The sequence below is a fragment of the Labrus mixtus genome, chromosome 12, assembly GCF_963584025.1.
Source record: "Labrus mixtus chromosome 12, fLabMix1.1, whole genome shotgun sequence".
In the NCBI taxonomy this organism is placed as follows: Eukaryota; Metazoa; Chordata; class Actinopteri; order Labriformes; family Labridae; genus Labrus; species Labrus mixtus.
Genome location: NC_083623.1, coordinates 13051944 through 13065852, shown reverse-complemented (window position 1 = coordinate 13065852; position 13909 = coordinate 13051944). Strand labels below are relative to the sequence as shown.

Below are 13909 nucleotides of genomic sequence, written 5' to 3'. Positions count from 1 at the left end.
ACTTAATATTTCTATTACAAGAACATCTTACGTGCATGAATGTTTTTTCACTGTTTTAAAAATCGGTTTGAAACAAAATATCTTGAAGATATATCTTTAAAACAAATATAAACATATTTTGATATTTGCCAAAGTCACATTTTGAAAGTGAAAGGGCAAATATGAATGTGTTTATTGAATTTGTTCACATAACTAAGTGTTTATAAAACACAGTGTTCATAATCAGTATGATCTAATAATGTTGGAGAAGTATAAATGAATGTTTTCTTAATATATGACACCTTGTTTCATAAACAATTATATTTACATCTTTTATTGACTCTGAATCTGCAACATGGTTTAATTTTCTCTCTAGAAACGTTTCCTTTGGCTTAGCTATTTACGACTATGTCTAAGATTTTTAAATATCCAGGTGTTTAGATGTCAGCTCCTCTAATGTTTGTAGGAAATTTTGCTTCCTGCCTCATTTAGTGACAACAAAGTCCATGTCAATACACAAATCTGAGTTCAAACGCCCTCTGGAGTGGGCACTTGTTACTGAATGGGTCACCTTCATTTGACTCAGAGGGGGATCAAGTCAATAGGTCAGTCACAACACAGACACACTAATTTGTTCACACATATTTGAACACGATTTGGAAAATAATCCAAATTGATTTATCATTTTATTTTTGTAAATAGTTGGGCAATTATATGTTGAAAATGTATAAAGATATTTAATCACTTTGGGTGTGGGGTGACATGACATTGCAGTATGAAATGATTGCTCAACTTTTCCTGCAGCCTTACTCATATAATTTATTATGTAACTGAGTTTAAATCATTGAGACAGAGATTTTGCTTTTGGCAAACTGAGTCAGAGTTTTATTATTCTGTCTGATGTAGACCTGAAAAAATACAGCTAAAAAAAACACCAAAATACTTGACAGCCATTGTGTCAATTCTGAACATCCACTACGGCTCTTTTTGACCTCTGTACTCTGACATTCGCAGCATCGTTCATGTAGGATGTGCCTGTTGTTGATACAGACGTTCATGGTTCAAAGGTGGCTTTGTCTTAGGGCCCTAATTGGGTATTGCCTTCATGTACAGAGCAGATATGCTAAAATCAGGGGGTTGAAGTTCCTGATCTTTGTTATAGTACAATGAGAGAAAATCCAGAGCTATACCTAGAAAATGAGCCATAAAAGCCTCATATATTTATCTGTGGCATGAAAGCTCCAGCTACAATCAATAAAAGTTCTAATTTGAACACACTTCTGCTGTTATTTCAGTATTTTAACTGATTTTTCAGCTTGAAGACTCTGATAGCAATGCTTTATTTTATTTAATTAGATTAATGCTTAAGTTAAATCTTGCAGATATTGACTCAACATCCAAACATGAAATAGTACAAACAGTACCAGCCATTTCCAGTTGGCAGTTGACTTTGTAGACACACACAAAAGCATATTCACACCTCGCCTGACCACTCTCGAACCCACAGTTAAACCACTATACATTTAACCAGCAGACAGACAGGCCATTTATCCTCACAAGTTTGCAGCTACATGTTATAATGTCAGCTGTCTTATGGGCCTTTGTTATGAGTCCAGTCATTGTGTATTTGATTTTTTTTTTTTTTCCAAGGAGTTGAAGTATGTTAATTGTTAACCATATAACCTATGTTAGTACAAAGCTTGGCTACAAACAATTTTTCAGCTTTGTAAATATTATTTCATAACCAAAATTCAAAGATCACCTGTTTTTGTTCTAATACCACAAAAAACTACTGAAATATTATTAAAACACCCAAATATTGTTATACTGTTCATGCTATAATTTAACAAAATGTAGTTTATTTTGTCTGCTTGAATTTGTGTGAGAATCTGCCATAGACAATTTATAGGTATATGTAATTTGCTTTTGCTTTTTCTGTGAAATAATTTGAACATCGTTTTTTGTTTATTGTATTTTCGTGCTTTTCATTTTTGTTTTGTATTTTTGATATGTTTGATTTTATTTGATATGTCTGAAATAAATGTAATCAATCAATCAATTTATAGGTATTGTCCCTGAACTGAATGTACATTTTAAAAGCGTTGTGGTTTGTGAAAGAGGATTAACTTCAAACAGAATCACAAATTTCACCATGTATGTATTTTGTTTTCCTAAAAAAAACCCAGAAATAATAGCAAAGATTTTAAGTCCTGAGAGTTATTAAAATCGCGTTGTCCGTAAATATTTATCCCGTGGGTTAAAGCGTCGTCATTATTTCGCTTTTACGTGGAAAAAAAAAAAAAATCTCCCGGAACTTCCGCCAAGTCTAAACGGAAGTAGGTACGTGGCCGCTTCAGCTGACAGTCTACATGATGGCGACAGAGGTTCAGAGCGGCGACCTCGACAGCGCTACTTCCAGCCGGCTCGAAGTTTCCATCGATGGCCTCACCCTCAGTCCCGACCCGGAGGGCGAGCAGGTCCCGGTGGAGGAGCCGGACCCCAGCCCCGAGGAACCGGAGGCCGACACGCCGGGTGCCGCCGCGGAAGGCGAAGATGGAGAGTCTGCCAAATCTGCGATAGAGAGCAAATGGGGCTTTCCTCTGCAAGAGCTCTACGGAATGGGCCTTAAATTCTTCAAAGGTACTCGGCGTTTGTTATCCTCTTACAACTGTGATGCACGGAAACCGCTAGAGTGAGAACCGACCGTTCAAATATGAGACGCTAGCTATTGGCTAACATTAGCAGTTTGCTGTCAGGGATCCTGCTGTCAGCCGCACCACTACATTAGCTTCAGAGCTAACGTGACGCCAACACAGCTAACAAGCTATTAAAGGGTCAAACAACCACGGCAACACCCGAGTATAGCCCATTTGTGGCGTGAGAACATTTTTTTTCAGCACGCTGTTTTGCCTTGCTGTGTCTCTACTATGCACCTGTCTGTTTATCATGAGACTGCTCCATCAACTAATGAAAGAGTCGTAATGTAATAATCGAGCCATCCTAAGTGCACGGTGGCTCATAGTGATTTGTTTTGGGAGCCAAACACGCCCTGCCCCTGGCACTGCTGCGGATGAAGACAGCTTGTTGGACAGCAGGCTGACACAGATCTTTCTCTGTTAAATGAAAAGCTGTGCTAGTTTTGAGGTTAGACCGGTCTATAGCCACAGATCCATGTCCCCCCATAGTTCATGATTATTCTTTTACCCCTTTTTCTCGGTCCTGCAGAGCTCTATGACCACTAGCCCGCTCCTCTACCACTCCCTTGCTGCTGCCAGTATTTTTTTTTTTTCAGGAAATACAGGAAAACATGCCAGCGGATGATTTGTACATCCATGCTTACGAACTGGAAGGTATATTTTTTTAACCACGACAGTCTGAATAAATAATTCCCCTTTAAAGGAATACCATGGGCACTATAGTGTCACTTTGCCGAAAGCAGAACAATTGTATTATTGGAGCTACAAGAACCAAGTTGAGAAGATCAACACTCATCTGTTAAGCCTTCATAACATTTGTGAAGACACAGCCAGTGAAACCAGCAGACCGTATCCAAGTATATCATTCTACCTGTCATAATTGAAATGATTTATTTATTGCATTAATAGGCATTATATCCAGCCTAGGGTGTGTTGTCAGGGTCATGTATGTATAAGCTATTTGAACACAAGACTGTTGCACTGTTTTGTCCGGACATATCAATTGTGACGACTGTGCAAACAGGTTTGGCCTGGTTGCCACTTAGTGTTATGGTAATCTGTGCAATGTATTTCTAGTCAGTCAGGGTTAGGCTCAGTTTCGTAACTGGTTTATATAGATCTGATTCCTGCCTCACCTTGTATTTATGAAGTTTCAGGGGGATTGCTAAGTTATTGTCTGTGTCTGACTGTAGTTGTTATCTTTTAAAAACCACAGTTATTGTTAATACTGAACTGAGTAACAAGAAAATGATAAACCCCATAAGCTACTGCCTTTACTGAGATGCACTGTGGTATTGGCTTTTTACTGCATGGAAATAAAACGGATTCAAACTCATTGATTCCATCTTGCTGTTCCCAGATAAAGATGGCAAGGCCTTCCACCCCACTTACGAGGAGAAGCTTCGATTGGTAGCTCTGCACAAACAGGTGTTACTGGGCCCTTATAATCCAGATGCTTCACCAGAGGTTGGCTTCTTTGATGTCCTGGGCAACGACCGCAGGTAACCCCCGAAGACATCTGTACATGTGTGACCTTTGAACTGTGGAAGGCCACCTTCGCAATTTAGCTGTCTTTCAGGAAATATGCACACAGAAAAAGTATTAATATGGTCTAAGCCACTTTTATGTATCAAAATGTTATTAAAGGGATCACCTGTTTTACTGCCTCATTAATTGTATATCAAATGATTTAAGGTTTCCTAAATGCATACATTCACACTTTCCCATTCCCACTTAGATGATATAAGATGGTTATGATTGTAAAAAAGCAGTTGGTTATCCTTGTTTCTTTTTTATGTTAAAACATAGTTGTTAAAAATGCTGCACACCTTGGTTTGATACTGTAAGAAAAAAAGCTTGGTTGATGAGTGGCTCTGCTTCCTCTACTATCTATCCTCCCTTTCTTTCTCCCTCTGTATGCAGAAAAGAGTGGGCCTCTCTGGGCAATATGGAGAAGGAGGATGCCATGGTGGAGTTTGTAAAGATGCTGAACAAGTGCTGCACTCTCTTTGCTCCCTACGTCATCTCACACAAGATCGAAAAGGAGGAGCAAGAGAGGAGAAGGTAGGATCTAATTTTTCTATTCCCCCGCAGAGGGATCCCGCAAGTACAGCGGTTATATACAGACTCTTTTCACCTTGTCCTATATGCAGAAGCTGTGAAGCAGCAAGATAAATATTTTACAGACAACTGAATGAATGTTAATCCCCTTTGTTACTTTGCTCGCCCCTAGGAAAGAAGAAGAGGAGCGTCAGCGACAGGAAGAGGAGGAGAGGGAGCGACAAAGGCAGGAGGAGGAGAGACGGAGGCTTGAGGAGGAAGAGAGGCTGAGGAGAGAGGAGGAGGAAAGGAGACAAGCAGATGAAGAGAGACTACGGATTGAGCAGCAGAAGTAAGTGTGGCGTATTCTGTCCGTCTGTAACTATTCTCTCGATGTTAAACACTTAAAAGTTTCCACTGTCCACTATTGTCTCCTCCCCATTTTCTCCCTTTCAACTACCTCTTGTACTTTTTTTTTTTTTTACAGACAACAGATCATGGCAGCCTTGAATGCTCAGACAGCGGTACAGTTTCAACAGTATGCTGCTCAGCAGTACCCAAACAACCCAGAGCAACAGCTGGGCCTCATTCGTCAGCTACAGGAGCAGCACTACCAGCAGTATATGCAGCAGCTCTACCAGGTCCAGCTGGCCCAGCAACAGGTAGGTGGTCAGAACCTCACCAGGATAGCAGTTTTGTGGATGTTGCATGCATTTAAATGAAATCAGATGAAAACAGGAGTCCTTCAAGCAGCATAAAAGAAAGGAGACATCACATTCTTTCTTTATATCCATATTTTGCTCTTCCATGTTTAGTCAGTGTTGTTTTCCTATTTCAGGCGGCCTTACAGAAGCAGCAGCAGGCTGATTCGATGGTGCAGGGCACTCTGGAATCAAACTGTTTCAACAGTGGCGAACCCGTCGCCGCCTCAGCAGCAGGGCCACTGTGTGCGGCTTCACCACCTGCAGGCGAAGAAGTTCCTACGGTCAATGGGGGCCAGTCAGACTCATACTCAGAAAGCATGGACCGTGAGCCAGAGCCTGAGCCAGCAGAGGAGGTCTCAGAAAACGGGCCTTTATTAGGTTAGTAGGCTGTTAATATGTTTGTCTTGTTAAAAAAACAAAAAAAACAAAACACAAACCACAGGAGGTGACTTCATGTAGAAAGGCTCAACTCTGTCCATATTGTTGGACTGCTGCTAATAGCTACAGGGAAGAAGAAGAATCTTTTTGTGAAACAAACAAAGCCTTATAACAGAATTGAAACCTGATTCTTATCTGCTGTGTCCTTGTTGGTATGACCTGGAGGGCAGGGAGGAGAGGAGCTGGAACAAGTGACACATGATAGTCTGCTAGCTTAGCTATTGTTCAAACAACACGTGCTGCTAACAAAAACATTAAGTGAACAAGGCCTTGGTCTAAATTCAAAACTTACAGCTTAAATTGAATAAATCCACTGAGGCCAGCTGTTTACTCTCTAAATAACGTTTAGAGGAAAGATGGAAAGATAGATGGGTATCAGGAAAATAATTCTTTGCTGTATATGCATACATGTCTTCTCTTTTTCTCTTGTATAAACTGAAGACAGACGTGGCTCATTTGTTGCGCTAGCTAGGTAATTCAGTTCATGCTGGTGTGACGTAGCTAATTTGCAATTAAAAAATGAAACATTACTTTCCCAAATGTGAAACCATTGTAAGCTGACTGTCTTGGCAGGTTGTAAATAGTAATTTTTCCTTTATCACAGCAGACTCCCCACCAGTTATAGCTGCTCCCTCCATGTGGACACGGCCACAGATCAAGGACTTCAAGGAGAAAATCCGTCAGGACGCAGACAGTGTGATCACCGTGGGGCGTGGCGAGGTGGTAACAGTGCGCGTGCCCACTCACGAGGAGGGCTCTTACCTGTTCTGGGAGTTTGCCACAGACTATTATGACATCGGCTTCGGAGTCTTCTTCGAGTGGACGGATGCTGCTTCTGCTTCTGTTAGTGTGCACGTGTCAGAGTCCAGTGATGAGGACGAGGAAGATGAAGGTGAGTAGTGGGTATTAAAGTGTGTGAATAAGGCAGTGTTTGATTGTTTTTTTGTATGGCAGCAAGGTTGGATCAACCTGTGATTGTTGTTATAAACACAGATTCTGGTGAATATACCTGCTTTAAAACGTTTGTTGTACTTCCTGTGACACATTGTGTGTTTAGATGTACACTTCCTTTCCATCATGTGATTTAAACAAAATATATGCAAAACAGACCTTTAGTAATCAGACTTTGTCATCTGAGCCATCATAATAGTCTTTCCTTAGGTATATATGGGTCACAAGAGCAGTCACTTTCCATTGTTTTCTCAATTAGTTTCTGTTGCTCCAGTCATTGGACCATGAAGAGATGAATAACTAGTTTTGTAAGAAATGTTTTACTCTTATCTTAAACATCTCATAAAGTCTCCTCAAGAGGAGGAAGTCCTGTTTGTGTTTCTTGGTTGGAGCCAGAGCTGGAATAGAAATTGTTGCATTTTCAAGTTTAAAGGACTTCATTTGCAGTGACGTTGGCCTTGTTTTGTTGGCTGGGTTGACTGTATAGAACAGCTTTTGACAGATATGCCAGTCATTTTTTAAAATCAGTTGTACAAGTCTGCTTAGTTAGAAGTTGTGTATTTATGTAAAACAATAACATCAATCCTTGTTTGGCACAGATTGAGACACATTCTGTCATCTTGAATACCTATTTTGTAGTTGTGCAAGTTGTGGTCAAAACTGGATCCAACAATTAAGAATCTCTTCCTAAAGGAGTTTATTATGATATATAATTTATGATGGTATGTTATGTCATGACATTTGCACCTTAATTATGATGCCCAAGGGTAAATCATGAGAAAAGACGAGTGTGTGTTTGTGTTGTTTCGAATTGATCAGACTCATGTCCTTGTTATATCCGCAGGTGATCCTCCCAACGAGGAGGAGAAGGCGAAGAAAGAGGCAGGTAAGCCCCAGGTGGATGAGATTGTGCCGGTGTACCGGCGGGACTGTCATGAGGAGGTGTACGCAGGCAGCCATCAGTACCCCGGCCGTGGAGTCTACCTGCTCAAGTTTGACAACTCCTATTCACTTTGGCGCTCAAAGAGTGTCTACTACAGAGTCTACTACACCAGATAAGCCTGAATACTGACACAGGGGGAGCCAAGGAGTGTGTATGTTCATATATATGTGTGTGTGTTGGTGGAGATCTGTTTGATGGCAGCCTGTATGTGCGTGTGTGTGTTAAGGTGAGTGATAGCAGATGTATTCTGGACAAAACCACCAGAGGGTGACAAAGAGACACACCTGGAGCCTAATTTTTGAGTTTGGACTGATATGTGTGTACTGTGTGGGTGTATGCGTGTCCCAACATACACCCATGCTAGAGCCTGTCATCGAGCCTTTGGGGGAGGAGTGTGCATTTGGTTGTATATTCACCGCCTGTCCTTGCTATGCTCACATAGACCAAGCTGTAGGACTTTTTGCTCTCATAATGTATTTCACCACTCTTTACCCTGGGCTCCTCTTTTGTCACCGCTCCTGCCCGACACTGTCCAACGTGGCCTTGTGGCTGCTTCTGCCCTGAGTGATGCTTTCATAACCGTGAAAAGGAAACCCTGCGCTGAGTCCAACACTTTGTGAGCCAGGGTTTCCTGTATGGTGGCTGTTTATACCACAGATGACACATTGTTGAAAATCAAATGATACTGCAAATGTTCTTTATAACACAATGCCTCTGTTCCATAGAGAGCTTCTGGTCTTGACCAAGTCTCACTAACGCATTTTGTACACCATCCAAAACAAACGTTGTCATCTTTCTTGTTGTTAAAACTGTTGTCCATTATATTCTCCCAAGTCATTGTGGAAAGATAAAGAGCTAAGAGTTTACTTAGTGGACAAAGTGCAATTTTGGCTTACACATAAAACAATGTTCCACCTTTATTTCTTTATACAGTCTGTTAGCCACAGTGCACTAGGAGCATATTTTTTCTTGTTGGCAAAATTTATGAAGGACATAGTTTAGGATGAACTCCAAATGAAGACGCAAGTATAAACTTTAACTTTTGGCTTTTTGAAAATCAAAACAACAAAAATCAATAAATATTTGTTTCCCCATTCTACGACAGATTTTTGTGTCATCCATGCTGTTTACTATGTTCCGTTAAAAGCAGTTGCCTCAGTACATATTTACAAAAGTGTCCATGTTCCTAAATTTACTCCTCGTGACTTCTTACACAAGATTATCTACGCTCCTTGCTCATCAATTCAAATGATATATATTTAAAAATGGAGCCAGTATTAAGATGGATGTATATTGATATCACCTGGGAATTTTTTGTAGTTATTGTTCTGTGTGTCTAGACACCTAACAATAATACAAATGTCATGTTTGGAGGTCATAACACACTGTTACATCTCTGCAGCTCTCAAAATACACTGTTGATGCCGTTTTCTTCCTGTTATAAATGAATTTATTGTCATCTCATCTAAGTTAACATGAATAAAGTGAGATGATGTAGACTTGTTTTTGTGACGTGGTTGCTTACTTGCTCAGTTTTTACATCTTAAGTGTGTTCAACTTTTCATTTGACGTCAAAACTTAAATCCATTGTTGCTCAGTTTCACATTCTTTGTGTACAAAACACCCAGGTGCATTATGAACATTGTGTTCAGCAGGCGTCAGAGACATTTGGTTTCACTTAAATTACTCATTGAGTTGTATTTGTACATTTTTGTTTGTGTATGCAACCAAACTTTAAAGACACAGGTGGAATAACCTGCAAGTTGAGTACTCTATTAATGACCTTGTTAAGTGTTGATCATATAATTTAATTAGAGGCCACTCCTGCTTCCATTCAGTGATCTATTTAACAAATGTCACTACGTAAGGCTTAACCAAGCCATAAAGTTTAAGAAAGTCACCATTTGTTCAGATGTTTATTATTCTTTGTTTCTTCTTGCTCGCCAAATGGTTTGAGCAGACGTGTTCAAGCCTTGTATGTAAATAATTCTATAAATGAGTTTATGTTTGGGTTTTTAAAAGTGGAAGAAGGCTATGGTTTTTGAGAATCAATGCACTGTAAAATATGATGAATGAGATTTATGTATACATTTGACCCCGAATGAAAGTCCAAAATTCGTAGGAGGTATAAAACTGTAAGACTCTATTGACATGACAGACCGAAAAGCTCATCCTTTTTGTATTGTTTTGACCTGTTTGGATCTCTTATGAGTTGGAAGGTCTTTTTGGGCATATATTTAATCTTGATTAAACTTATGTTCATCTCTACAATTTGACAGTGTCTATTTTTTTCCTTCCTGCATCATTGTCTTCATTTTATACGGTCAAACCTTTGATTCGTTCACTGTCAAATAAAAATACAAAGAATCACAAACTAAGCTAATACCCTTTTTCTGAACAACTCTTTTGATGTGTCACGGCAGAAAAAACAATTCTTCTCAAAAACAAATTCAAGTTAAAGTAAAAATTATTATTTTCAGGACAGTTAAATGTTGATGGGCCATTGTTTCATTAGATACACCAGTGCTTTTCCTGCTGTGGTTTATCAAAAATTTCTACTGTGAAAAAGATATGTTCAGTCTCCTTGCCTAAAAGAAAACTGGTTACTTAATAGAAGACCTTTCATAGTTTCTTAAAATTACATGTAATCAGAAGAAGGATGTGATTTTTTGTATGCAAAACAACAAAAACATCATGCTGCTTTACCGTCAAACACATGTTTGACAAGAAAGGACATACGTGGATATAGCTGATAACTATTTCATTATTTCCCTGTTGCTCATGAGATGTTATGTTCAGCAGAAATAAACATATTAATTAGATGCACCCTTAAAGTTGCTGTGTTCACTTGCAGACGCCAGGGGGCGCATTAAATACTACTACAGCAACACTTCTTGACAACTGCATATATAATATTCAAACGGTATGCTTTCATGGTGAGGCCTTGCTCTTTGGAATTTAAAGAGCAGTGTAGGGAATGTCAGGCGCTGGACTGGACACAGGCCTTGGACAAACATGCCTTGTAAGTTACACACGGAGAGGAGATAAATCACAGACAAAATGTGTTGTGCTGAGGTTATTTTAAAAGGTATGAGCAAACAACTGCCATGTCCTTTGTATAAAATGAAGGCGCTGACCAACAATTGCAGGCTAATATTATATTATATTATCATATTATTGGACCTTTTATGTCCTTTGACTTCAACTGAAAAGTTAGAATTTGGCAAGGTTTGTTTAGTGTTATCCAGTATTTATTAGCTTACTTATAATTTAAATTTGTTAATATTAAAGAAAAAATAAGTGAATTTAATTTCACGACAGGTTATGAATGAAATAGTGACCATGTTTTGATTTCGACGTAGTCACACAAACTTCTAACTTCTCTTTTGTTTGGTTGCCTCAGTCCCTCCTATTCCGTGCTGGACGAATCCGGTCCAGGTTTTCCGGATCAGACCGATCCGGTGACTTCACGAAGAGTCAGGTGAAGTCTCTTCTGTGTTTGCGTGACTCCGGTTCCAGTCGCTACAGGTGGTTGTAGTATTTTCCGGGTTTTTATTTGTACCTTTCCTACTTTTCCTTGTGTGTGTGTGTTTTTTTTCTTTTTTTCCCTCAGCCTGTGCTCTTGTCTGGTTGAATTTGAATAGGCTTTGAGAGGCAACGTCTCCAGTGTGCAGCAGCACAAAGTCCCATGCTTTGAAAAACAAAAAAATATGGCGGGATTGAAGGATTTTACTGCCTCGCAAACCATAGCAGCCGGACAGAGGCACAGCGACTTGGATTTGTTTTGAATCTGTAAGGTTTTTATTTTTATTTTTTATGCGTGAACACTTTTCGGTCCGGCTGGAGTTATTGGTATGAAATAAATATGCCCTTTCACCAGAGGAGCATCGAGCCGCGGCGTGTGAGCCGGTTATCGGCGAGGGAAGAAACCGGGAGACGTAAACTCCGAAAACCCGTGTTGTTCTCGTCATTGGACGAGGTTGGCTGTCATACACTGACCAACATAATTCACCAACTTTCCGACCTTTCTCGACATGCCAGCGACATCTTCCTCGGCATCGAGATGGAGGCGGGGATGGTGTTCAGAAGATCCTGCAGGATTCACGGGCGACTGCAAAGACTGCAGTGTGAAGTCCGCAAGTTTGATCCGAAGAACGTCAAAATCCGTAAGTCTGCAGTGCTGGGGGACTAGTTTCCTGTGTGCGAATCTCAAGTGTGAAAGCTGTATTTCCCCCATTTAAAATGTGTGAGGAGGAGAAAGTCAGTCATTTATTACAGACTGAAGAGTTGTGTGTTTTATGGGTGAAATCTGACTTGCTCTCTGAAGATAAAAGTCTGTTGTGTGGAGAGATGCTGGTCAGGTTCAAGGTGACTGTCACCCTTTGTACCAAGTGAAAGAAGCAGGGAGGAGTGACTGGTGTCCCCTCCAAACACCAAACACATGGTGTTGTTTTGTCTTGATTCACACTTATGGTAATGTTGAGTCCTGTCAGAGATGATGGATTTCCACTCAACGTGCTCACCATCTGTGTTTTGGTCTTCAAAGGGCACAAAGATCACAGGAGGCCTTTACGACCTGTTACCTCTGTCTGTTTTTAAACAAAGTTGGTGAACTAGAAGACACATGGAAAATCAATACTCCTTGCTGCAGCCTGTGCCGGGGCTCTAATTGTTTAGGGATTTGTTTGGCTGCCCTTGTAAAGCTACCTGGTGAAGTCTCAAACACAGTGGGTAAATATTAACTCAGACATAGGCTGTACTGTGGCGCCTGTGCCAGCTCCAAAACATTGAAAGACATAAGGCCTGTGATTTCATCTGCTGTGACACAGACGGTTTGTAAAGCTTTTAAGTGAGCACCTATCCGCTCGGTTATACCCCGGCTTCCTCTTTTAGTTGATTGTGATGGGACCCTGTTTATCCACATAGTAGTTAAGGGATCAAGTTTCCCCATTGATTCCCCCGTTCGGCTTCTTTGTTTGTCTAATTTACTTCAGAAATATGCTGCAAAGTCAGACTCGGATGACAAACCCCAAATTCCTTAGAATGTTTTTGAAGGAGGAATTAAGTTCTGTGTCACTGGCTTTTGTTTCTTTTTTTTTTTTTTTTACTGTCCTTCCTTCCTCATATTATATTCAGCCTGTTTCAGTTCTGACTCATCTCTCACACACAAATGCGCACAAAGATTAAAAAAGAGATTGTAGGGAAATGATAAGCAGAGCAGACAGATCCCAGACACAAGAGAATGTGATGTCTTATGAGCAATAGATTGAGCGCACACAGACGGATGCTCACATCAAGCTGTGTTTAGGGGCTACTCTCTACATGACAGCTACTAGACATTTGAACTAATCCCGTGTTGTCGCATTGGCATGACTCAACAACTTCTATGTTCTGTACCTGTTGAAGCTTCGAGGCACTCCTAGGTGGGGCTGGGAGTTCCTTCTTTGAAGGTTAGCTCAGTTTAAGCCATTCACCAAGTCATTCAATGGAGGCGTGAGCGTGCAGACTGGAATGCAATGTGTTACTTGCTAAGCAATCTGTATTCGCCAGCTCCCACATCGCCCCAAGGCCAGAGCTGCCGTACAGAAGCACCGACTTCACATTCATACATGTAACTCTTAAAAACAAACACCTGTTTTTAAAGGGTGCTTTTTTGGAGTGACTGCCAGGGAACGGAGTCATGTGAAAATGACATAATACAGTATAGCTGGTGAAGTAGTTTTAAATCAATTCATGAACAACAATTCATGCAAATAGATTTAAAATAGCATTCAGCCTTCTCTGCTTTGCACAGTAGTTATCAACACCATACTACTACACATTGTGGTACTAGGTTTTAGTGCGTGATTAACCTACATTTCTAGACACCTCCTATCATATTGACTCTGCAGTGTTTGATTAGCCAGAAAGTAATGCGTTACATAATTATATCAGCCATAGTTTGCATGTTAACATTTAACTGCCTGCTCACTTTTGTCATCAACTACTGTGGGTCAGGATTCCTGAACTAACCCCCCCATCCAAGGTGGATCCTGTTACTGGTGAAGGGCCTAAAGAGGGGCCCCATATGGACGACTGACATTGAAGGAAGGGCGTAGTGACTTGAGTTTGTGTGTGTGTGTGTGTGTGTGGGTTTATGTAATGTCTTGTTTTTTCTG

General features: G+C 40.4%; 2 protein-coding genes across 3 annotated transcripts in view; both read left to right on the top strand.

Annotated features, from left to right (window-relative positions):
• Positions 1-2305: 2305 nt before the first annotated feature.
• On the top strand, positions 2306-10022 carry acbd3 (acyl-Coenzyme A binding domain containing 3). Of its 2 annotated transcripts, none has more exons than XM_061052066.1 (8): positions 2306-2619; positions 4036-4177; positions 4599-4739; positions 4909-5067; positions 5203-5377; positions 5554-5797; positions 6465-6749; positions 7653-10022. In XM_061052066.1, the coding sequence occupies exons 1-8, from the start codon at positions 2349-2351 to the stop codon at positions 7865-7867; spliced, it is 1632 nt and encodes a 543-aa protein (XP_060908049.1). In that variant the 5' UTR covers positions 2306-2348; the 3' UTR covers positions 7868-10022. The 2 variants fall into 2 exon arrangements, with proteins under 2 accessions (XP_060908049.1, XP_060908048.1); XM_061052065.1 differs by having other exon boundaries at positions 6462-6749.
• A 1372-nt stretch (positions 10023-11394) lies between these two features.
• The window catches only part of nhsl1b (NHS-like 1b), a 103148-nt gene continuing 100633 nt past the window's right edge, over positions 11395-13909 (top strand). The window contains exon 1 of the mRNA XM_061052056.1: positions 11395-11917. Within this exon, the coding sequence (XP_060908039.1) occupies positions 11617-11917 (301 nt within the window). The 5' untranslated portion in view covers positions 11395-11616. The remainder of the gene's footprint in view (positions 11918-13909) is intronic.

Coding starts and splice junctions, on each gene's coding strand:
- acbd3 (XM_061052065.1), top strand. CDS start 2,349: ATGATGGCGACAGAGGTTCAGAGCGGCGACCTCGACAGCGCTACTTCC. Junction 4,740..4,908: donor GAGGAGCAAGAGAGGAGAAG/GTAGGATCTAAT, acceptor GCTCGCCCCTAG/GAAAGAAGAAGAGGAGCGTC. Junction 5,068..5,202: donor CTACGGATTGAGCAGCAGAA/GTAAGTGTGGCG, acceptor TTTTTTTTACAG/ACAACAGATCATGGCAGCCT.